Genomic DNA, 25823 nt, shown 5'->3' on the forward strand with positions numbered 1-25823 from the left:
CGTGTACGGGCTCTGGGAAGTCGGGGGGGAGGGAGGTGGGGTCCTAGGGGGGAGGGGGGGAGGGGGGAAATATAGTATGTGCTAGATTTTAAAGTAACATGATTGCACTTGTATACTGTTGCTTTTTAATTCTAGTGTAAAAATAGGAAGCTGAATATATTGATAGATAGTAGAAATACACCGAAGGGAGGAGCAGAAGGAAAGAAGAAAGAGGGGTAGAGAGGGTGGGAGAGAGGATTGGAGGGAGGGTGAGATGGAAGGGAGGGAGTGTATTGGGAGAGAGGAGTGATAGAGGGGGAGGGGAAGTAGGGTAGAGGGGAATGTTGTAGGGGAGAAAGGAAAGTTGGAGGGGGGTGAAAGAAAGGGTGTATGGAGGGTTGAAGTGGTATATTGGGTTTGTATTTTGGGGAGTATTGTTGACAAGGATGGCTGTGCTTATTGCTCAATGTTATATGGCCCCGGTTATGCACAGTATATATGTGACTGTATGAAATGAAAATGAAAATAAAACATATTTACAAAAAGAAAAAAAAATGTATTAACATTATTATAAGGGTGGATCATAATGGACAGCACAGTAAAACGGATTTATACTGACAAGATGTTGGAAGCTGAGTTGTGGCAATCAAAATATGTTTCAACTTTCATATAGGTCCCTTTTCTACTCTTTTTAGCTTGTCTGGATGTCCCCTGAATGCACAAGCCTTAAAAAAAGGCAAAATATCTGAAGAACTAATGACTGTTAAATTGAAAGCAAATGGAGGTAAGGAGATTAGATTGCACAAATATAGTATCAACCCATTAATTTACTGACAATTATAAGAACTGTTGTGGTGCAATACGATAGTATTATTGTGAAAGGTTTGACTATGTATTATTTTCCCTCAGTATTTATGTGATACACGTTGCTCTCTGTCTTCCATCAATAAATATTGAATATAAGTAACATAGTCATTTTGATTAGCCACCATGGATCCCCTTTTCAAAGCTATTGAAGTTTGTGATTATGCATATACATAGATGTACTTGCATCAGGGGTGGGATTCTACCGGTTTGCCCGAGTCAGTAGCTTCAACTATCAGCTGGGAACGAACCAATTGCTCCAACTTTCAGCTGGGTCCACCCCCGCGTTATACTCACCTATATTCCCTTTTCTGAAGGCCAGCTGATAGGCATGGCAGAGTGGATTGCCATGCCTCAGCTGTTTTCCTCCCCAGCAGTAGTGCAAAAGGTGATTCCGCTGTAAAATGTGCATTTGTGCAGAGCGCACATCAGGCATGTGTGTGAGAGAAGCAAATGTGCACCCGTGAAGTGTGCCCTCAGTGAACCAGTTGTTAAACCAGTAGGATCCCACTCCTGAATTGCATTAATTATAAATTTATATTTACCACTTTATCACTTTACTGATATGAAAGGGAAGATCAGCAGTCCCTACTCCAATATAATACAACACATCATCGCTTAATGTTTGGACCTGTTTCATATAGGCGAAATTGATCTATAAATATAGCTGACATTGATGCATAGATTACATACCAAAACTGTGTTCCCATTAGATATAACACTTCCTGAACAATAGGCATCTAAATCAGTAGTAAAGCAGGAAGATGACGAAAATATTGAGAAATGTAGTAGACGTGCATGAACCTTTTGAAGTCGTTCATGACTTCCTAGTCCTTGATATGTCACAACGGAGAGTTTTATATTGATTCCGATAAGTGTAGAATGAAATTGCTAATATCTAGTTTTGATTCCAGTTAAATGGGTGGTTATCTAACCAATGTAAGCCTCAATTTCACAGTGTTTCTAAAGACAGATGTGGATATTTTCAGGAAGAAATTGTAATGCTTGATTTGAATTAGTAAATCTTATGCAGGTTTAGAGAATGAACATGAAATCAGACACTTGGATGAAGAAATTAAAGAACTAAATGAATCCAACCTTAAAATTGAAGCTGACATGATGAAACTCCAGACACAGGTAAGAACGTAACCATTTCACTGATATAGCAATAATACACATTTTCCCCAGCCATCCCTTTTAGTGTTTGAAAGAATCTGGTCTCCTACTCTTCAGAAAGTTAGCTTGTTTTTTTTGGGGGGGGGGGGGAGATAGGGCGTTGGTACTTACCTGATATGCCTCTTAATCTATAAGTGGATAAGCATCCACTTATAGGTTAACCCTGTCCGTTCTCCTATTGGACTGAGTCTGATTAATAATTAATTAGTTGCATATATAACCCGTCTCTGTGAGTGACTCCACCCATCTTTCAACGAAGAACAAAAACACAGACTCCACATGTTATCCAACTTTCAACTTTAGTAACGATATATAATAAACCCAACACTAAATTCCACAACGATACAAAATGCAATGACCAACAACCTCATCAACCCTTTGTCCAGGTAATCACTTAAGGAACAGTCTCCAATCAGGGCGGGGCTGGATGCTATCTCCACTCTATTAGAAGAGGCATATCAGGTAAGTACCAACGCCCTTTCTCAATAGAGCTGGAGATAGCATCCACTTATGGGACATACCCAAGCTAGTCCCCATAAGGAGGGAGAGACTGTCGTATCACCTTGCAGTATGGACCGCTTGTAGAACCCTGCGGCCAAAGGCAGCGTCTGCCAAAGCAAATTTGTCCAGTTTATAGTTCTGAACAAAGGGCGATGGGGTTGCCCAGGCTGCCGCCCTACAAATTTCCCCTAGGGAAGACTAGGTGTTCTATGCCGCAGAAGTGGCCGAGCTCCTGGTGGAATGGTCCGTAATCCCTTGTGGAACTGGCTCCTCATTGGAGAAATAGGCTGTGGCTATACATTTCCTAACCCACCTGCCTATGGTAGTGATCGAAACCCTCTGCCCCAGAGAGGAAGGCTGGAAAGAAACAAAGAGACGTTCCATCTTCCGCCAAGCTGCAGTCCTGTGAATATAGGTTTGAAGGGCCCACCAGACATCTAGCATGTGCCACTGCTCTTCCAAGGGTCTCGAAGGCGAGGGACAAAAATCAGGTAATACAATGTCCTGCACCCTATGGAACCACGAATTGACTTTGGGGCGGAAGGAAGGGTCAAGCCTGAGGACCACCCTATCTTCATAAAAGTTGCACAGCCCTTCGCCAATGGATAGCGCCTGGAGCCCTGATATTCTTCATGCAGATGTGATGGCCACTAAGAATGCAACCTTCAGGGAAAGAAATAGTAGAGGAATAGTGTCTAGAGGTTCAAATGGCGTTTTCGTTAGGGAGGCGAGGAACTTCGCCAAGTCCCATGTGGGATATCTGTGCACTATAGGTGGCCTAAGATTAGAAGCCCCTTTTAAGTATCTTCTAACAGCCAGGTGCTGAGATAATGATTGTCCCCCTCCCCAGGACAACATAGTGGACAAGGCCGCGACCTGCTGCCTAAGGGTATTGGGTGACAATCCCTCTTCCAGTCCATCCTGGAGGAACTCGAGGACTTGGGGAACCAAGGCTGAAACCGGTGTTACCCTATCAGAGCACCATTCACAGAACATCCGCCAGGTAGCATTATAAATAAGATCCGTGGAGGGTCATCTGGATCCCTGTATAGTGTCTATGACCCTAGCGGAGAACCTGTTGAGTCTCAGGCCTTCCCGCTCAAGCGCCAGGCAGTTAGCTGGAGCCACTGGGGGTCCGGATGCTCCAGCAACCCCTGGGTGAGGGACGCCTGGATTGGCGGGATCCTCCAGGGCCCTTCCACAGACAATGTCTGAAGATCCGCAAACCATGGCTGGCATGGCCAGTGTGATGCAATCAGTATGATTTCTGCCCTGGATGTAATGATTCTTTGTACGACTCTGGCTAACAGTGGAAGTGGCGGGAAGGCGTATAGAAGTCCCTGAGGCCAGGGCCAGCGGAGACCATCCGTCCCTTCTGCCCCTGGCATGGGGAACCTCGTGAGGAACCATGGCAGCTGAGCATTGGTTAGAGAGGCAAAGAGATCCATGATCGGGACCCCGAACTGACGTGTAATCTCCTGGAAGAGAGAAGGATGTAATCTCCACTCCGCCTGATCCAGGGTAAAGCGGCTGAGCCAGTCTGCCCTTACATTATCAACCCCTGAAATGTGTTCAGCAACCAGGGACAGGAGATGCCCTTCAGCCCAGCGACCCAGCTCTTCCGCCTCCCCCATCAGCTGCTTCAACCGGGTGCCCCCTTGCCTGTTGACATGGGCCTTGGCCATAATGTTATCTGTCAGAATACAAACATGTGTCCCCTCAACTTTGTCTACGAAGTGGAGGAGGGCAAGATGGATGGCCATAAGCTCGAGGAGATTAATGCTCAAGGCACTTTCCACCTCTGACCACCTGCCCTGGGCAAAGTGTGTGTCAAGGTGGGTGCCCCAACCTGTGAGGCTTGCGTCAGTTGTGATCGTGATCCTGTCCTCTATCTGAAATAACACCCTCTTGTAACCGCAGGGGACCCCCACCAATGCAAGGATTGACGTACTTCGCTAGGCAAGGTAACCCTAGTCAGGGAGGAGCTCCTCCATTCCTTCTGGAAGGGCAGTAGGAGCCATTGCAATTCCCTGGTGTGTAGTCTTGCCCAAGGAACAATAGCGATGGCTGAAACCATCTTCCCCAGCAATTTAGATAAGATAGCTAGTGAAACCTTCCTTTCCCTCACCACCTGGGACACCAATTGGCGGATGCTGTCCTGTCTCTCCTCGGAGAGGAACACCTGGGTTGCTTCGGTGTTGATCCAGGCTCCCAGGTGTAAAATGTGAGTGGTGGGCAAAAGGTGACTTTTGGTCCTGTTGATGGAAAAACCATGGGACTGGAGGGCATGAACAGTGGTGTCAAGGTTGGCCAAGGTCCTATCGTGAGAGCGTGACAATACCAAAATGTCTTCTAAATAAGACATAATCCTGATAGGCACCATCCTCAAACGTGCTGTCAGGGCAGCCAACACCTTAGTGAAAGCCCTAGGGGCAGATGAGAGGCCAAAGGGTAAGACTTTGTATTGATAATGGTGTTTATCATAGCAAAACCGGAGGAAACAGCGGTGGTCCTGGCGTATAGGGATATGCAAATATGCCTCCGTTAAGTCGATAGAGGTGAGCAAGTCACCCTGCCGTACCCCTTCTAATATAGACTGCAAGGAGTGCATTTTAAAATGTTGATATTTCAAGTATTTATTAAGGCACTTCAAATCCAAAATAGCCCTCCAACCCCTCGAGGACTTGGGGTTAACAAATAACACAGAATAGAAACCCTGAAAATGCTGGTCTACTGGCACTGATTGGATGGCTTCAATGTCTAGCAGATGACGTATGGCCGAGCTCATTAAGAGCTGCCGTTGCCTATTGCCCAAGACCAGGGACCTAATAAAAAACCATGGAGGGAACGAAATGAACTCAAGGGCCAACCCCACTTTAACTGTAGTGATGACCCAATTGTCGGAAGTGATGGTCTCCCACACTTCCGCGAAATGCATTAACCGGCTGCCAATGGGGAACCGCTCCTCAAGTAACTCAGGGCCTATGGTAGAAATAGTTGCCCCCACCCCGAAAGGGCCACTTGGACTGATTTCCCCACTGCTGGCGGTATGATTGCTGTCTCTGATGTTGCCCAAAGTTACCCTGCTGTCTAAAGGAGGAAGGACCATAATCCTTATTCCTAAAGGATGCGCCGTAATCTAGTTGTCTAGCCCCCTGCCTCCTGGGATAAGGACTTGGGTGGTACGGCCCCTTTTTATAATTGGTGGGCAAAATCTTACGCTTATCTTTCCCTTCTACTAGGAGAGGCGTGAGGGAATCCCCAAATAGGTCACCCCCTTTGTATGGCTCCGAGGTTAGGTGCCACTTGTGCAGGAGATCAGTCTGCCACGGGCGCAGCCACAGGAGTCTATGTGATGCCACGGAGGATGCCATGGCCCATGATGCAAATCTGGTGGCACTCAGGGTGGCATCTGCTGAAAACTGCACTGCAGCTATTATTTTGTTCAGGTCCTGGTGTGCCCTGGAGTCCCTGGCTGGGATCCTCCCCTGCAGCTGTTGCAACCAGCTCAAGCTAGAATGAGAAAAAAAGGAAGCTGCTGCTGAAGCCCGGACCGCCCAAGCAGCCGCTTGGTGGCCCCGCTGGAGGGTTTGGTCGGCTTTCTTTACTTCAGGTTTCAGGACCTCTTCCTGTGACCCTGGTAATGTAGTGCTAGAGTGCAGAGCCGAAATCGGGGCATCCACAGTCAGCCACTGCAACAGCTTGTCAAGGCACTAAGCCATGTAATAAAAACGTTTGTTTGAGCTGGACGGAGACGGGCCTGATGTTGGTGTAGCCCATTGCCTCTGGATGGTGTCCATAAACAATTGGGGGGCAGGGATGGTGTCCATCTACAATTTACGTTCTGTAAACCAGCTGTTGGCTGATTTGGTGGTCCCGGAGGTTGATGGATCCTCCACCTGCCCCCCCCCCCATATCAGCTGCAGCAATTGCCTTGGTTAGGAGAGGTTTGAAAAGGGTTGGTGGAAAAAGGCCAAGGCCACCAGCTTGTCTGGGCCTTCCCCCTCTTCCTCAGATAAGCCATCCTCCCTGATCTCCCTTTCTTCTGAAGCTGGAGAATGAGTGCGCTCTGGGCGCTGAGGTGAATGTTCCGCCCTCATGTCGGGAACAAGGGTATCATGTGCGCGCACCTGAGTAGCTGGTGGAGGTGGTGGCGGCACCTTCTGCTGCAACCCAACCGCAATCCCCTGCTTAATTGCCTCTGCAATGAATGACTGGTAGTCCAGAGGCATGGCCTGGGATCGGTACTCTTGACGAAGGCCCGCAGCTGTGGGCGTAAATGTGGCTTCTGCGGGTCTGCTAGGCAGGCGAGGTTCCATAGGGGGAGGTAGCACTGATTGCCCCCAGATCCCTGAGGTATTAATAGACAGCATTGGACTAAATGGGCCAGGCCCAGAATCCAACTGTGAGGGGGGGTTGCGGCCTGAGATGGTAGTGGGGGAATGAGAATGAGACCCAGTCTTGGCCTGGGGTGGGGCCTCCTTGTCTGCTGATTGGGAGTCTTTTTTGATTTGGAGCCCTTGCTGGAGGATTTAGAGTCCTTAGAACCTTTATCTTGAGGCTTACTTGCACTGCTGCTTTGGGATGAGGCAGGCAAGGTTGGTGGATCGTGGCCCCCAGCCACTGACAGCAAACCTCCTTGGGCGCTCCCTGACTTGTCAGGCTGGCCTGATGCTGTGCTATCTGCCATTTGAGGGACCATTGGCATTCAAAATGGCGGCTGCGCCAATTTTCCTATTCAAAATGGCGCTCGCACCAAAATTCTCCTCCTTGCAAACAGCCACCAGCTCTCTTTCTGGGCTCCTGAGGCCTTCCTCAGCCTATTGTGGCCACTCATGCTTCAAATCTCCCTCTGCGGGCTTCGCAAAGGCAACTGCCGGGATCAAAGGCAATGTGTGAGACCTTTTTTTTCTCTCTCTCTCTCTGAGGGAGGCCATTTTGCCTCTCCGCAGCTTCAGCGTGCCGTTCTTTGACAGCGCAGCTGCTCCGATCCCTAGTTAGCTTGGAGAGGTCGTGTAAAGGCCAGCAAGGCTCTCCCAGCAGCAATCAGCCTTTCACAATAGGTGAGGGGGGATGTGTTTGAAGTGGTTGGTTGTCAGTACGTGATCCTTCCTCCGCTTTTTTACACCTGTGACTCGAGGCTAGCAGAAACCTCAACGAGCCTCTCTCTCCAATAGCCCAAGGCTCTGTTACTCACTTTTCCTGTTAAAAACAATTTTGCCAATGAAGAAGATCAGATACTGGGTAACACTACTGTCCAGAATGGACTGAGTCGAAAGATGTGTGGAGTCACTCACAGAGGTGGGTTATATATGCAACTAATTAATTATTAATCAAACTCAGTCCAATAGGAGAACGGACAGGGTTAACCCATAAGTGGATGCTATCTCCAGCTCTATTGAGAAGAAGGCCATTGCTAAGGAAGAATACTGGTGACCATGTCACTACAGACATTCTCTGTGTGCAGCTCCTTCTCAGAAGAACAGGAAAAGGGGGCAATAGTGACAGATGGTAATATCATGAACAACACATGAACACTTCCCTGTGTGCTATTTGCCAGTTGGCACATGCTCTGCCTCTTCCTGGTTGGACCACACTAAGGCCTTGGCTGCCACTGAGCACTACTAGCTGAATTTTAAAATGCTGACTATCCTGACCCGGCAAGTGGTTCATATCGCTTGAGGCTGAGTCTAGGAATGTTTGTTTGCCAGATCTATTGGAAAGAAAGGAAGAAGAAAAGTGAAATATTTTAAAGTGATGTGCTATGAAAAAGCATGTTGTTAGGGGTATCTCCGTTGGGAGACAGAAAGTAGTGCAGCGGAATGTACAGCTAGAGAGAAAGAATGTTGCTAGTAGAAACACACGAATAGAGTTCAGACACTGCTAGTAAAAACAAGTAGCTTTACTACTGATAATTGCAGGAAGCCATCACAATCGAAAATGAAGCTTGGGAGCCCATTTTTGCTGGCAGAGCACTTGAGCCACCACAGGCACCGCCAACACGAGTGATGTTGACCTGGCCACGCCCCCTGCCCCCCCCAAGGTCAAACACAACCCTGATGCAGGCCTCAATGAAATTGAGTTTGACACCCCTAGTATAGATTATCTCAGTCATCCCTGAGGGGGTGATGTTCTGAGACATCATAGTGGCATGACAACCCATGACAACTGGGGGTTTGTGCCAAGTTATCACTGTACAATGCTTCAGAGGCCACATATGAGAACTGGTTTATACTTTGGAGCAATTGAGGCATGATCTGGTGATGGTAGATGTTAGAGTTACTCCCACTTTTATGATCATATTGTTGTAAATTTTGTGTTTTTAACTTTTACGTGGGGACTGTTTGGGGGAGTGTCTGAGTATGTGTGATTCGGAGGACCTGCCGGGAGTTGCGGGGGCCATGGGGGTGGTTGAGGGGACCAGAGACACGGGAGAGGGTCGGGGTATTGCGGTCGTAACAGGGAGGGGCAGATACGGCGGGGACTTTAGGGCAGGCCATTACCGGGGAAGGAGGGTTCGCTACATTGCAGAGATCCCTCCTTCCGGCCCTAGGAGTCCCACTCCAAGACCAGATGGCGTAAGTAGTCAGGACCCTGGTCTCAGGCTGTTGTCGCTAAATGCCAGGTCTGTTGTTCATAAAGCTCCTCTCGTCCGGGACTTAATTTTAGACGAGAGGGCAGACCTGGCATGTATTACTGAAACCTGGCTGGGCCCAGAGGGAGGAGTCCCCCTTGTAGAGCTGTGCCCAGAAGGATTTCAGGTGCTACATCAGCCGAGAGCCCAGAGAAGGGGTGGGGGTGTGGCCGCTGTCATCCGGGAGTCGTTAGTTCCTCGTAGGGTCCCTGCTCCGGAGATTGTCGGGTGTGAGTCTTTGCTGTTAAAGTTGGACCTCAAGGGTCAAGTGGGTCTGCTGCTAACGTACCTGCCTCCCAACAGCGTTGCAGCAGCCCTCCCCTCGCTCCTCGAGTCGGTAGCCGAGCTGGCAATTGAGTTCCCTAGGTTGATGGTCCTGGGGGACTTCAATTTGCCGTCGCTCGGTGAAAACTCTGATGGGGCGCAGGAGTTCATGGCTTCCATGACAGCCATGGGCTTGACCCAAGTAATTCGAGGCCCAACCCATTCAGCGGGACACATGCTTGACCTTGTATTTCTCTCGGAGCAGTGGATTTGTGATCTTGGTCTGAGGGGGAGTGACATCATACCCCTGTCGTGGTCAGACCACTGCCTACTGAGGCTCGACTTCCGGAGGCCAAACCCCCGCTGTAGGGAGGAGGAACCGACCAGGTGGTTCCGCCCCAGGCGCCTTATGGAGCCGTCAAGGTTCCAGACAGAGCTTGGGGTTATTCCTGACACTCTCGCCCACAATCCGGTGGAGACTCTGGCTGCTGCGTGGCACTCGGCAGCGTCAGAGGCCCTCGACCAGATTGCGCCACTGCGGCTCCTCCGAGGCAGCGGATCCCGGAGACCCCCTTGGTTCACCGAGGAACTCCGGGAGATGAAGCGCCGGAGGAGATGCCTAGAGCACCGTTGGAGGTCCGATAAGTCCGAATCGAACCGAGCAATGGTAACCACCTGCACCAGGGAATACACCAGGGCACTTAGGGGAGCAAAAAGATCCCACATAGCCACCCTGGTTGCATCCGCTGAGTCCCGTCCAGCCGCCCTGTTTAGGATAACCCGCTCCCTATTGAACAAAAGGGAGGCGGGGGAACCCTTGCAGGGCAGAGCTGAAGAGTATGCCCAATTCTTAGCGGACAAAATTGCTCGGTTTCGGTCGGACTTGGACTCCACCCCCGCAGTTCCAGCCGAGGCACAGGGGGACCAAGTAGAACAGCTCTGGGTTGAGTTTCAGGACGTTACCCCCGGGGATGTGGACAAGGCCATGAGAGCTGTAAGTACCTCCACCTGTGTTCTGGATCCGTGTCCCTCATGGCTGGTCAGGAACTGCAGTGAGGTGACACGAGGCTGGATCCAGGCGGTTGTAACCGCCTCCCTTCGGGAGGGGAACTTCCCCGCCGCACTGAAAGCGGCGGTGGTGAGACCCCTCCTGAAGAAACCATCCTTGGATCCAGCTGTTCTTAATAGCTATCGCCCAGTCTCCAACCTTCCCTTTTTGGGGAAGGTTGTTGAGAAGGTGGTGGCCTTCCAGCTCCAACGGTCCTTGGAGGAAGCAAACTACCTAGACCCCTTCCAGTCAGGCTTCAGACCCGGTTACAGCACAGAAACCGCTTTGGTCGCATTGATTGATGATCTCTGGAGAGCCAGAGATGAAGGACATTCCTCCATCCTGGTCCTCCTTGACCTCTCAACGGCTTTCGATACCATCGACCATGGTATCCTTCTGCGACGACTGCGGGAGGTGGGAGTGGGAGGCACCGTGCTACGGTGGTTCTCCTCCTACCTCTCGGACAGGTCGCAGTCGGTGTTAGTGGGGGGGCAGAGATCGTCCCCTAGGCCCCTGAATTATGGGGTGCCTCAGGGTTCGGTCTTATCCCCCCTACTATTCAACATCTACATGAAACCGCTGGGAGAGATCATCCGCAGGCACGGGATTAGATACCATCAATATGCGGACGATACTCAATTGTATCTGTCCGCCCCGTGCCAACTCAATGAAGCGGTAGATGTGATGAGCCGGGGCCTTGAGGCCGTTATGGACTGGATGAGGGTTAACAAGCTTGTGCTCAACCCAGAAAAGACCGAGTGGCTGTTGTGTTTTCCTCCCAAAGATTTGACTAATATTCCACCACTCAGGCTGGGGGGTCAAATTTTACACCCCTCAGAGAGGGTTCGCAACTTGGGAGTCCTCCTGGATCCACAGCTGTCATTTGACCACCACTTAGCGGCTGTGACCAGGGGGGCATTCGCCCAGGTTCGCCTGGTGCGCCAGTTGCGACCCTACCTGAATCGGGAGGCTCTCACAACAGTCACTCGGGCCCTTGTGATCTCTAGGCTGGAATACTGCAATGTGCTCTACATGGGGCTGCCCTTGAAGAGCATCCGGAGACTTCAGTTAGTGCAGAACGCGGCCGCACGAGTGATTGCGGGTGCACCTCGATTCACCCGCATAACACCTATCCTCCGCGAGCTGCGCTGGCTGCCTGTCGATCTCCGGATGCGCTTCAAGGTGCTATTAATCACCCATAAAGCCCTACATGGCAGTGGATCTGGATACTTGAGAGACCGCCTTCTGCCAATTACATCCCTGCGACCAATAAGATCCCATAGACTAGGCCTCCTCCGTATTCCATCGGCCAGCCAGTGTCGGCTGGCAACCACAAGGAGGAGGGCCTTCTCAGCAGTAGCCCCGACCCTTTGGAACGAGCTCCCCGTGGAGATTCGTACCCTCTCCACCGTCCAAGCCTTCCGCATAGCCTTGAAGAACTGGCTCGCCCGTCAGGCCTGGGGATAGGAATAGTTACCCCTCCCGAATGATGAATGTATGTTGCCTACCATTTTATTATATGTTTCTATCTTGATGTTTGTACTCCCCCTCCCCGGTTTTATGTGAGCCGCCCTGAGTCCCCTCAGGGAAAAGGGCGGCCTACAAATACTAATAAAACTCAAAACTCATTGTCATTGACAGATCACTTTTCAATGACCATGGAATTGATTGGCTTTACTGATCTATGCAAGAAGATAAATCCAGTTAGATCAGCCCATCCCAGCATAGAAGAGATTCTACTAGCTGCCAAATGGCATTTGGAGAGTTACCAGCAGTCTCCAGGGTGGTTCTGTTAGCATTCCAGTTGTCTTCTGAAGTATAGATTGTAGGAAGATTATCTGCCGTCTTTTCAGTCACAATCCGGGTGTGGGCAAAGGATAGAAATTAGAATGGTTATTATTGATGATGGTTTGAAAGTAGCCCATGTTGAACTGCACAGCAGTCAAACATCAGAGGTTGCAAGAAATGTTTTGTGTCATTTTGTTTGATGTCATAAAACACTTTATGATTTTAAAAAATTACATGTCATAAAATGTTTTATAAAATTTGCCAAATTTCAATTCCACAGGATTTTTGACACATTTCATAAGTTAGCCTATTTGAGGCAAAAAAGTTCTGCTCCATGGTAAACCATTTTGCTCAATGAAAGGTTACAGGCATGAGAATTTAAATACGGTATTTTTCAGAGTATAAGACGCACCAGCGTATAAGACACACCAAGGTTTGGAGGCAAAGAGGCAAATTAAAAACAAAAATTTTTGCACTCTGCAGACCTCCTAAAAACGGCCTGTTTTTCACGAAAATGGGCCCAATTTTTTTTTCAAAAAGGGCATGAATAGCCTTTAGGAGGTTTGTAGAGTGCTCCTGGGAGGACAAACAAAAACAAGCAAAAAATGGTCCATTTTTCACAAAAACAGGTCTGGTTTTTTTGTCAGAAAAAGGGCATGCATAGCCTTTAGGAGGCTTATAGAGTGCTCCTGAGGGCTGGGGGGGGGGGGGAAATTGAGCAAAAAACCAGCCCATTTTCTGCTCATTTCTGCCCTCTCCAGCCCCTAGGAGCACTCTGCAAGGCTTCTAAAGGCTATGCACAGTCATTTTGGTGAAGGGGGCTGTCAGCATCACTTCATTCAGTAATCAGGAAAGAAAACCGCTGGACTCCATTTGTATTGAAATCAAGTGTACTTTTACTAATTATAAATGAACAGTTGCAAAGCTAAGCTGAGTCTGGGTAATTAGGCGCGAACGCTAATAATATAATGTATAATTCATTCCCCTCCCCTTGGCATCCCTGTGCACAGTCCAATCATATATCCCCCAAATGTCAGGTGTGAGATAACTTTGAAAGGCATCACCAGGATGAAATGCTGGACCGTTGGCTTTGGCGGGAAACACCCCTCCTCCACATGCACAGTAAGGTGGTCAGTTCAGCGTCTAGAAAATTCCTCCAGCACATCAATGATTCCCCTCCCAAATACCATGCCCCCCCCTCCCCGTTTCATGGCAGCCGAAGCAGCAGCAAAGCAGAGGCTGACAGGGGCAGAGTTTCGGGAGGCAAAAAATGCTGGATTCAGTGTATAAGACACACCCAGATTTTCTTATACTCCAAAAAATACGGTAGATATAGATATGTAATGAGCAATCCACAACCATCAGGAAATTGCCATCAATGCACAATGCGGCATGCTGTCATTATAAGACTAATAGCATAGGTTTATTTCTGGGTTAAAGACAAATGTTTGTAACTTTTAAAATCCTATCTGGCTTTTGCCTGATTATCTGCAGACCACTAATTCTAAATGGAATCTGCTTGCTGAGCCCCCCTTACCAGTGAAATATGGTGAGAAAGAATCTGTAGGCCGTTGGCAGGAGCTTTTCTCTTATGGAATTCCTTTTTTTCTTCCAGACCACAGGAGAGTTATCAGATGTTTCCATTGAAACAAATAGTTAACACCTTCACAAGGAGTGACTAAATCTCTAGCTTTGGAATGCTAACTATATACTGCATCTTACCTAAATATAGATTTGCTTGTAATGCATAATGTGCAGTCTTATAATTGCACTCATAAATCTGACCCTGTAGCAGCATGCAAACAGTGGTGAGAATTGCAAAGTGATGATACACTCACGGAAAGTTCGCAGCTTATTGTGATGGCCAGTGGTGCCTGAATAAAATGGACTGATCTGTCAGAGTCTTTGCTTGGCTCTCACTTGACTCATATGATCTAAAATATTTTTTTTAAGAATGTGTAGGTTTCATTGATGCTCCTAATCTAGGATTATTTACTGTGATGGATCATTCATTCAAGATGATATTTTTGTTAGCCTTTCTTGTTGAAGAGGGTCCCTGGTTTTTTTTCCTATTCTGCTTCTTTAATTTTTACATTCAGAAATGTTATAATCTCAGTCATCCTACAGCATTGCCTTACCCAGCTCTACTGCGAATACCAAGGTTGTTATTATTGTAGTGAGTCAGCAGGGATGCTGCAAGGGGGGAAAAATCACCAATGTAAACAGCAGTTTGTTTGCTTCTTTTTCTCTATGCCCAACAGCACAATTCTTTTTTTAACCAGGCATTTTTAACCAACCGCTAAGCCTTCTCCTGTTTTGTCAAATCGGGGACTTCCATCCACCTGTGAACTCCCTTTCATCCTAAAGATTTTTCTGCTGCTGTTGAGAGTGGAGACAGGCAGCTTTCCACAAATTGGAGCTGGGTGGAAGTGTTGGGAAGGGGAAACGGAAGCAGGTGGCAAACAAATTCCATTTCTCTACACTTTTTCAAAAACAATAATGTGTTGCTAAAATTAGCCATTTTTTTTAATGAATATTGTTAACACGGTTTTAGGAGCCTCAGGGTTGCATCTCTGCTCGGTCTTTCAGAGCAAGTTCTTATACATAGTTGTAGCTTTATTGCAAGAGCCTCACTATTCATTCTGCCGTCTCTCATTTTTATTTATGGATTCAGATCACATCAATGGAGAGCAATCTGAAAACCATCGAAGAAGAGAATAAACTGATAGAGCAGAATAATGAGAGCTTATTGAAGGAACTAGCTGGCTTAAGCCAAGCTCTCATCTCCAGTCTTGCCGACATTCAACTTCCACAAATGGTATAGTATGTCTGTGACTAAGAATTCTGCACTTTCTCTAAGAGTCGAAGAATAGAGAAGCATATGGTAGTATCTTGCAGGACTGTCAAATGGAAAATTATGATGCAGAATCCATTATCACTATTGTTGTATGTACACTGAGAGCTGAGGTGGCACAGTGGTTAGAGTGCAGTACTGCAGGCTACTTCAGCTGACTGCTAGCTGCAGTTCTGCAGTTCAAATCTCAGCAGGCTCAAGGTTGACTCAGCCTTCCATCCTTCCAAGGTGGGTAAAACGGGGACCCAGATTGTTGGGGGCACTATGCTGACTCTGTAAACTGCTTAGAGGGCGGTAAAGCACTATGAAACAGTATATAAGTCTAAGTGCTATTATGCACTGGAGACAAGTGTGTCTAATCACACTTGGCCAATAAACAATTCTATTATGTTCTATTAATCCCACTGTGCAATTATTGAAAAATCTGTATTAGCAATTCCAGATAGAAAAATGACAATACTTTAAATAGAAAATAATATTATTTTTGGAGTGGGACAAGTCATCTTGTAGAGAGATAAGAGATATACAGGTAGTTCTCGACTTACAACTGCAATTGATCCCAAAATTTATGTTGCTAAATGAAACATTTGTTACATGAGTTTTTCCCCATTTTATGACCTTTCTGTGAATCACTGCAGTTGTTAAATTAGTAATACAGTTGTTAAATGAATCTGACTTCCCAGTTGACTTTGCTTGTCAGAAGGTTGAATAAACAGATCACATGACTCCGGGACACTGCAACCATCATAAATTGCAGTTGCAAAGCAGCAAATCCTAATCATGTGAGTAATCGGATGCTGCAACGGTTGTAAGTGTGCAAAACGGTCACTACTTTTCTCAATGATGCTGTAACTTTGAATGGTCACTAAATGAACCGTTTCAAGTCAAGGACTACCTGTACTATCTTACACAGCTAACATGAAGATGGATAATGATTTCCTTTTCTAATGTCAAATCCAAGGGTTGAACCTATAGACACAGTGACTTTGCCAATGGCATACTGTACTGCTTTTATTTGCCAACATTATCCATGGGAAACCAGCATCTGGTCCCTGCCAGCCCCATGAGCTAGGGACCAATATAGGCCAAGTTATTTGGTCCCCTTCCATTAATGGCAGCAGGGAAATAAAATTCCACTTCTGCTACAAACCAGATGACAATGATCAGTTGGCAAGTGGGGGAAAGGTGCCCCATTGTGGCCAAGGGCCACAAGTTGAAACAGGGAAGTAGATAAATACTGTATGAGTAATCCAAAAAAAGAACTACTGGCGGCATCATCCATATATGTTCAAAGATTTAAACACACATACACTTACACACAAAGCCCCTGGGCAAAAATAATCATCATTATCACTTTCCTCTGCCTTGAATCATATTGCAACTCAATTAAGCCTCCATATGCCTATTGTTTTAAGACAAAAAAGTGATATCTGGACAGAAGTCCTTGTGATGTTGGAATAGCAGCCACAGATAATGAAGAATTGCATATATCTGCCTGCAGCAACTTGCTGAGACATCCAAGGCAGATGGTATAGACAAGCCTTTTATTCGTTCATCATATGGCAAGTATATTAGTATTACAAGTGAATGCACTTACTTACAGAAAATTGGGATAGGCAGGGAGAAAAGGGGTGTCCATTTAATGTAATTCCAACCATTTGCCCCCCCCCCAAAAAAAATATTCTGACTTAGATTTTAAAAACTCAGTTCGCATGGATCTCAGCCAGATTCAGGCTTGCAGTCCACAGATAAAAATTTTCATCTCCCCTGCTAACATCTCACTGAACTTTGATTTCATTGTTTTGTGTCATGCCTTTGCCTTTATTTAGGGCCCAATCAGCGAGCAGAATTTTGAAGCATACGTGAATACACTCACAGAGATGTACAGCAATCTGGAAAAGGATTATTCCCCAGATTGCAAGGCTCTGCTGGAAAGTATCAAGCAAGCAGTGAAGGGTATTCATGTGTAGGATGGAAGAACTGCTGGGCACAAGAAGGTCTCAGCAGCTGCAAATTCCAGATGAATCCATGAAAAGCACCTGGACTGCTTAGAAATATTGGTTGCTGTGCTGCATTTTTAATTACAACATTGCACTATTTTTTTCCAGCTGACATAAAAAGGACATTAAACATAACAGACTATTGTATTAACAGCAATGAGTTAGATCATCAAACATATTTATTTATGTACAAATCCTTTTTGTTGCCATTGTTGTTTTGCACTTGTTTCATTTTTGTAAAGTGAATGTACAAAGTGTGTGTAACTATTTTTTTACATTTTTAATTTATTTTCAATCAAAGAATTGTATGGATTTTTTTTAAAAGAAAAGATTGTTTAACCGCATTTCTTGCAGCCTGCCATATTTTTACAAATGTGTTTGTTAATTTATTTTCCAATGGGATTTTAAATAGACTGAAAGTTATAGTGTAAATTAAATAATGTGCTGGGTTTGTACAGGAAGAAAAAATACTATGAAAGAAACAAAGTAACAGAACTGTGATTCTAGTTTATTTTCACCACATCCTGCTTTTTATAACAATTTTTTTTATGAAATAAGAATGGGTTTGCAAATAGCATGAGAGGCAAAGACCCAGTGATACCAAGGTGGATGGTGCCCTCTAGTGGCTAATCGCCTTGAGCACAGCATGCAGTAAGAGTTCAAGAATTTTTGTAGCAATAATGAAATATAGCAATTAGCAAACCACTGGATCCAGCTAAGCCTACATTAAACAATTGTTTGAAACCATTCAGGGGAAGACTGGACTGATTGAAGGATACTTTCTCAATGCCTAATTTCACGCTCATTCATGCAGGAAGATCAAACTGTTTGATCATTCAAATAAGATAGGTTCAAAGTACAGAAGCTTGGGGGGGGGGGTTACTATCTATATAATTTCATATTTGAAAAGTGCTTCCTAAGTCAATGATTTTGTACCAGTGGTGGGTTTCCATTTTTTTTTACTACCGGTTCACTCATGAGTGCGCTCATATGTGCGCGTGACACTTCTGCGCATGCGCAAACATTTCCGGGTCGGTGGGTGTGGCCTCCCGCCACTGCCACTACTGGTTCACTCGATCCGGACCGAACCAGGAGCAACCCACCTCTGTTTTGTACATATCACAAAGCAAGGCCATTAAACTCTACTTATCATTCAGCTCAATACTGTCAACATCGACTAGTAGTAAATCTTAGGAGTGGCTTCATTGATAAAACTGATTTTTACACCGAAGAAAATAGAGAACATCCAGAAGTGATTAGTGTACATACTGGAGTCTTGTATAATTTCGAATCAGGTGGCTGCAAGTTTTAGTTTCTACTGATGATGGCAAGTGAGGTCTTCAAATGTTGCAGTGCTGTAAGCCCTCATTCAGAAACATGTTTACATTTGTCCAAGATGAGCCCTTTCATAATCTCTATTCAGTTCCTGTTTTGTAACTGCTCTGAATAAAGATCCAACAGCTAGTTTAGGGATGTTGGATAATAATAATAATCCCCCCTGAACGTTAACTAATTTTTTAAAAAGAAAAAAGGAAATACAAGCCACCAGCTAAACGCCTTTACCCATCCATACATGTCTCATGTGCATATGTGCCTCAGTGGAAAGTGTATAATGGTTACAGCATAGGCTTTACTTTTTCGGTGCTACAATGGCCATGGTTAGTTTTATTTGCCAACATTATATCTCAGCTGGGTATGACCCTGCTAAGAGTCTTCATTCATACATATAGTGTTCCTATCCACAGATTGCCTCTCGGTCATTCTCCAACTTTCATATGCTGTGATTGCTCTTTGACATTAGGTGGGCTTGCTGTTTGTGTATGGAGGGACTGGCTTGGCCCTCAGACCTTAGTTTAGACAGGAGAGGTGTATGTTCTTAGAAGCTGTGCTTATTTTTTAAAGAAATTTTTTTGACAAAGCTACAGTATGTGCTAATATAAATTAGAACACCAAATTACTATTAAATTATTGTACTTGTTGGTTTGTTTGTTATAAGACATTTGCTGACACCAGTTTAAGGCATTCACTCATGACAAAAAGTAAGAAGTAATGTACTAAATATTTTAAAAGTAATTCTATATTTTATTTAAATTAAATTAAGCAATCTCTTTTTAATCTATTATTATTTACTATGGCTTTCAGTTAATTTATCTGTGTTTGGATTTTTGCTCAAGATGTACTTTCATATTGATTTGCCTTCTTTGTATTTGATGTTCTGTAATGTGAGCTGTGATTCTTCCCTTCCTCTGTCTTCCCATTCATTCTTTTTTTCCCCTTTCCTTTTTCTGGGTTAATTTGCTTTGATGAGCTATCCTGTAAATTAGACCTTTTGTAAAGGACAATGATGTATGCATTTTTTTTTAATTTTGGGGTAGTTTGTATACTGTTTCTTCATACAGTTAATATTTCTTACATCAAAGCAACAAAACTGTGTTCTGTGCTGTACATTTGGTGTATGGTAGGAAATAAAAACTGATACTGGAATGGCTTCCACAAGTTATTTGGCGTTTTTAAAAATTCTGCATGTTGCATGATGCTTTTTTAAAGTATTCCCAGGAATTTTCACGCCGACAGATGTATGACTTGCTTTCTTCAGAAGTCAGAAAGCTCCCTCCTCTAAATGTTACCTAACTTCTAGTGTTATGCCCAAGATCAAAGAAAAGATTTTGAATAGCTGATAGATAATATTTAAACCAGAAGGACAAAATACCATGACGAAATTTTCCTGCTATTAAAAATCACCCATCAATTCAGACTATTAGTAGTTTACTACACCTTCCTTACTTAAGCTTCTAGTGTGTATTTCTGAAATGTTTCTGGGGTGTTGGAGCCTCTTGTATGAGAGCAAATTTGATCTTTACTGGATAAAATTCATCACACATAAAAAAATATTGAAATATATCTGCTCTATGACTTGGGCTTATTTGTTTGTTTAATTATAGGGCAAATTGTTATTATTTTCCTTAGCCCTTCTCAGTCCATCTATATGCAGGTTGATATTTTTAAATACCTCTTTTAGAGAAACAGAACTTTCTTTTGCATATGCTATACTGGCTGACATTTTCATCTACCTACTGTGTTTTGACCCCCGAAATAAGCACTTGGGCTTATTTTCGGGGAGGTCTTATTATTTTTGAAGTGCAGGAGGCGGCGAGCGTGGTCACCTCATGGCTGCTGCTGTGCTGCAATATTTGAGGGGAAGGCTTATTTTCAGGGGAGGGTTTATTTTAGTGCATGCACTCAAAAGTCCGATTGGGCTTCTTATCCGGGGAGGTCTTATTTTCGAGGAAACAGGGTACTTAATGGACTGGGTGATCCTAGAAGCAATTTGATATGACTATTGAGGTCCAAATAAGGTCAGGGGCGGGGGGGGGGGGAGAGAAACAGATTCTTACAGAAAAGGCAGAAATGTATGTAAATTATCTTCTATCAATCAGATGAAATTTGGAAGGAGGTTAGGGAATGAAGAGTGTTAGATTTTGTAGGAATAGGTATAGATATGCTCCTTTAATGTATTTCTTTTAAGTGACCTCTCAGATGATAAATTGTGGTGAATTATGGGTTGGAATACCGATACAAATTTCAAACAAAACTTTAGGAAGAGTTGGACAATGGTAAAGGATAGGTAGATAGGTAGTGATAAGAAAATTTGAGTTAAGAAGAGATGTATCAGACATTAAATACTTCATTTTCCTGTTTTTGTGCTATCTCATCTTTATCCTTCACTATAAGCAGCACAGAGTTTACATCTGAATTTCTCAACCTAGGCACATTTAAGATGTGTGGTCTTCAACATCCAGAATTTCCCAGTCAGCAATCTGAGTGTTGAAGTCCACATACCTTAAAGTTGCCAAGAGAACTGAGAGAAACAGTTGAGAAACACTGTTCTACATAAACACCAGGAGGACTTTTTTAATAATGGAGAACAGCATGACAAAAACAAACTAACTTCAAAAATTCATGGTTTTATAATCAAAATGGACTGGATTTACACATATCTGTCCCATCCATTCCATGTTCAACCTGCTCCTATTCAGGTTCTGCAGTATGACCATATCTAATCTAGAGATATATGGAAATCATTCGATGACTGATAGTTTCCCTTTCAACAAAGAAATATATGTAGATGAAAACAAATTTATAAGCAGTATAAATTTACTTACTTTTAATTGCAGGATCATTAATAGGATTCCTGACAAAATAGCATGTAATCATATCGAAATAAAGATAATCAATTTCTAGATCTGCATTAAAAAAGAAAAAAGAAAAAGAGTATTTAACTTTGTAATTGATTTAATGAGATGCTATAAGATGAAATTATCTGCACAATGTATGTATGAAAAGTTATTTTTTTCTCATTCATTTTTAAAAACATTTTTTATACTTAGAAAATAAAATTAAGAGTATATCTGTCATAGCTAATATAAATTAATGCTATGGCTAACAACACTTCCCAACTGAATAGAGCAAATACAAAACTTATATTATAGTACAGAAAAAAGTGCTTCTGAAATAACTGCAGAATCTTTTTTCCCTGGTGAAAGTCTGATTATAATACCAGATAGAGCATCATAATAATGAACCGGTGTTCTTCACTCCAACAAATAAAAGAAGCGGCAAGCTTTGGGGGCCCTATTAATCTGACATTACTACTCATCATCATCGCCCCAGAGAGGCGGGGAGCTATCTGGACTGACCGGGACCGGGCGGATCGGGTGGCTGACTGTGGTTACCGCCGCCATAGCCCTCCTTGGACGCCCCCCCTCCCTCCATTTCGCTCGGCTCCCTCGTCGCAGCCTCTCCCCTTCGCTCCCTTGCGTGTCTGGGCTTTGTCCTTTGGCAATATCTTTTCTTCTGTTTGCCTTCGCTGCTGCAGAGCCTCCTCCTGTTCCCTTGCCTAGCATTGGCTCTCCACTATCCTGGCCTGTGACCATCTGATTTTGGCCTTTCAACATCCGACCTCCTCCGACCGCATTGCCACCACTGTCCCTGGAACACCAACTCGGACAGCGCCCACCTAATTACAACTCTCAGGACGTCATGGACTGTGTATTTGCGGTGCATTCGTTTTATGGAAGGAGCGATAGAGGATGGAAGAAATATGGGTGGGGACTTGGCGTCTCAACAACCGACCCCCCCACTCTTTCTCGACTTGTGCCAACCACCCAAAGACTTTGGACCCCCTCAGGCCTATAGGAGAGGGGGAAGACAAGACATTCCCCTGCATACCACCTACATACCTTCTATGGACTGTTGTTGGCTTTTGTTTTGGATTATACCTTGATCTGGAGGGGGTGAGACTGCGAAGCTACCGCTTGTTAAAATCTGGCATTTACGCCCTGCCCCCCTCCATTTGCAACCACCTCACCCAATACGGACTTTGGAACTTTGGCCTTTGGGTTTCTCTTCGGGACTTAGAGGAAGGGAGAGGGATGGAGCAGCTCTCCCTCCTCCTTCCGCACTGTTTACCTTAAATTGCACTAGCGCAGTGCTCCGCAAATTTTATGAATATGGTGTGGATGGTGTACATTTTGATGTCTGTACCCACTTTTTAAAATCCTATTATTGCTGTATTTTTTGTGTTTTTAACTGACTTACGTGTGGACTGTATGGGTGAGTGGTTGTGTATGTAAGAGAGGACTGTGAGTACAGCCTGGTGCCTCCTCCACTGAGTGCTATTGCAGAAGTGGTAGGGGGCCCAGGCCTACCTCCCGTCCTAGAATGACTGTTATAAATTGCCTGCCGGAAGGAGCGGAGGCTGCGGGAGGGGAATTGGGGTCTACGGATGCGGGGGTGGGCCGGAGCATTACGGTCATTACGGGGAGGAGCAGGTCCGACAGGAACTTCAGGGCTAGCCATTACCGGGGAAGGAGGGTTCGCTACATCACAGCGATCCCCCCTTCCGGCCCTGTTAGCTCCACTCCAGGACCAGATGGTGAGAGTTGTCAGGGCCCTGGTCTCAGGCTGTTGTTGCTAAATGCCAGGTCTGTGGTTCACAAAGCTCCCCTCGTCCGGGACCTAATATTAGATGAGGGGGCAGACCTGGCATGTATTACTGAAACCTGGCTGGGCCCGGAGGGAGGAGTCCCCCTCACTGAAATGTGCCCAGAAGGATTTCAGGTGTTCCATCAGCCGCGACCTCAGAGAAGGGGTGGGGGAGTGGCTGTCATCATCTGACGGACATTAATCCCTCGTAGGATCCCTGCTCCGGAGCTTGTCGGGTGTGAGTCCCTGTTGGTGAAGTTAGACCTTGGGGGTCAAGTGGGCTTGCTGTTAACGTACCTACCTCCCAACAGCATTGCAACAGCCCTGCCCTCGCTCCTCGAGTCAGTAGCCGAGCTGGCAGTAGAGTTCCCCAGGCTTATGGTGCTGGGGGATTTCAATCTGCCTTTGCTTGCTGATGGGGCACAGGAGTTCATGGCTTCCATGACAGCCATGGACTTGACCCAAGTAATTCGGGGTCCGACTCACTCAGTGGGTCACACGCTTGACCTCATATTTCTCTCGGAGCAGTGGAGACGTGATCTAGATTTGAAGGGCATTGAGATCTTGCCCTTGTCATGGTCTGATCACTCCCTACTGAGGCTTGACTTTCGGAAACCAACCCCCTGTAGGGAAGGGGAACCCCAGGCGCCTGATGGAACCTATGGGATTTCAGACGGTGCTTGGAGAAATACCTGATGCTCTCGTCCACAGTCCGGTGGAGACCTTAGTCGCTGCCTGGAATACAGCGGCGGCGGGGCTCTAAACCGGATTGTGCCTTTGTGGCCTCTCCGAGGTTGCGGATCCAGGAGGCTCCTTGGTTTACCGAGGAACTCCAGGAGATGAAGTGCCAAGAGATGCCTAGAGCGCCGCTGGAGGGCCAATAACTCTGAATCAGACTGAGCACTGATGAGAGCCTATATCAGGACCTATCTTGTGGCAATACGGGCAGCGAAATGTGCACGTTTTGCCGCTCTTATTGCATCCGCTGAATTGCGCCCAGCCGCCTTGTTTAGAATAACCCGCTCCCTCCTGAAAGGGAGGGATGCAGACGACCCTTTACAAGGTAGAGCTGAGGAATTTGTTCAGTTTCTAATGGATAAAGTTGCTCGGATTTGGACAGATCTGGACTCCAATTGCCCGGTACCAGCTGAGGTACCGGGGGAAGGTCTTGAGCGGATTTTATGGAGCGAGTTTCAACTTGTCACTCCTGAGGAAGTGGACAAGGCCATGGGAGCGGTGAGTGCCTCCACCTGTATACTGGACCCGTGCCCCTCCTGGCTGGTCTCGACCAGCAAAGAGGTGATACGTGGCTGGATCCAGAGGATAGTTAATACGTCTCTCCGGGAGGGATCCTTCCCGCTCCTCCTAAAGGATGTGGTGGTGAGACCCCTCCTGAAGAAACCTTCTCTGGACCCAGCCATTTTAAGTAACTATTGTCCAGTCTCCAACCTCCCCTTTGTAGGGAAGGTTGTTGAGAAAGTGGTGGCCTTTCAACTCCGGCGGTCCTTGGATGAAACCGATTATCTGGATTCCTTTCAGTCCGGTTTCAGGCCTGGTTACAGCACGGAAACTGCTTTGGTCGCACTGATCGATGATCTCTGGTGAGCCAGGGATAGGGGTTATTCCTCTATCCTAGTGCTCCTTGAACTTTCAGCGGCCTTCGATACCATCGACCATGGTATCCTTCTGCGACGGTTACGAGAGGTGGGAGTGGGAGGCACCGTTCTTCGGTGGTTCTCCTCCTACCTCTCGGACAGGTCGCAGTCAGTGTTGGTCGGAGGGCAGAGGCTGACCCCCAGGCCTCTCAATTATGGGGTGCCGCTGGGTTTGGTCCTGTCCCCCCTCCTATTCAACATCTACATGTAGCCCCTGGGTGAGATCATATGACGGCACGGGATTAAATACCACCAATATGTGGACGACATGCAACTGTATCTATCTGCCCCATGCCACCGCAGTGAAGCGGTAGAAGTGATGTGGCAGTGCCTGGAGGCTGTTAGAGTCTGGATGGGAACGAACAAGTTTGCACTCAATCCAGACAAGACCGAGTGGCTATTGATGCTCCCTCCCAAAGGTGGTCCAACCATTCCATCACTTAGTCTGGGGAGTGAAATCATACGCCCCTCAGAGAGGGTTCGCAATTTGGGAGTCCTCCTGGATCCACAGCTGACGTTAGAACATCACTTGTCGGCTGTGACCAGGGGGCCTTTGCACCAATTGCGATCCTACCTGGACCGGGAGGCCCTTTTGATAGTCACTCACGCCCTCGTCACCTCAAGACTGGATTACTGTAACGCGCTCTACATGGGGCTGCCCTTGAAGAGTGTTTGAAGAATTCAGTTAGTCCAGAACGCAGCCGCGCGAGTGATTGTGGGTGTACCTAGGTACACCCACTTCACACCTATCCTCCACGAGCTGCACTGGCTGCCCATTGGTCTCCAGACACGCTTCAAGGTGCTAGTCGTTACTTTTAAAGCCCTACATGGCATCGGAACTGGTTACCTGCCAATTACCTCCCAAAGACCGATTCGATCGCACAGACTAGGCCTTCTCCAGATTCCATCTGCCAGCCAGTGTTGGCTGGTGACCCCTCGGGGGAGGGCCTTCTCTGTTGCAGCTCCGGCCCTCTGTAACGATCTCCCTGCTGAGATCCGGACCCTTACTACCCTCCCGGGCTTCTGTAAAGCTATTAAGACCTGGCTGTTCCGGCAGGCCTGGGGCTGTTGAAGT

At 46.2% G+C, this 25823-nt stretch overlaps 1 protein-coding gene across 2 annotated transcripts in view; it reads left to right on the top strand.

Moving 5' to 3' along the window:
• Positions 1-19596, top strand: part of ST18 (ST18 C2H2C-type zinc finger transcription factor) — a 277028-nt gene extending 257432 nt beyond the window's left edge. For both annotated transcript variants that reach the window (XM_087707068.1, XM_087707069.1), the window contains 4 exons: positions 675-763; positions 1877-1980; positions 14929-15072; positions 16938-19596. In XM_087707068.1, the coding sequence (XP_087563194.1) occupies positions 675-763; positions 1877-1980; positions 14929-15072; positions 16938-17078 (478 nt within the window). In that variant the 3' untranslated portion in view covers positions 17079-19596. The remainder of the gene's footprint in view (positions 1-674; positions 764-1876; positions 1981-14928; positions 15073-16937) is intronic.
• The last annotated feature ends 6227 nt before the right edge of the window (positions 19597-25823 follow it).

The sequence above is a fragment of the Thamnophis sirtalis genome, unplaced genomic scaffold (genome assembly GCF_051295495.1).
Source record: "Thamnophis sirtalis isolate CommonGarterSnake01/CBP01778 unplaced genomic scaffold, rThaSir2_p1.2 scaffold_2, whole genome shotgun sequence".
NCBI classification, from domain to species: Eukaryota; Metazoa; Chordata; class Lepidosauria; order Squamata; family Natricidae; genus Thamnophis; species Thamnophis sirtalis.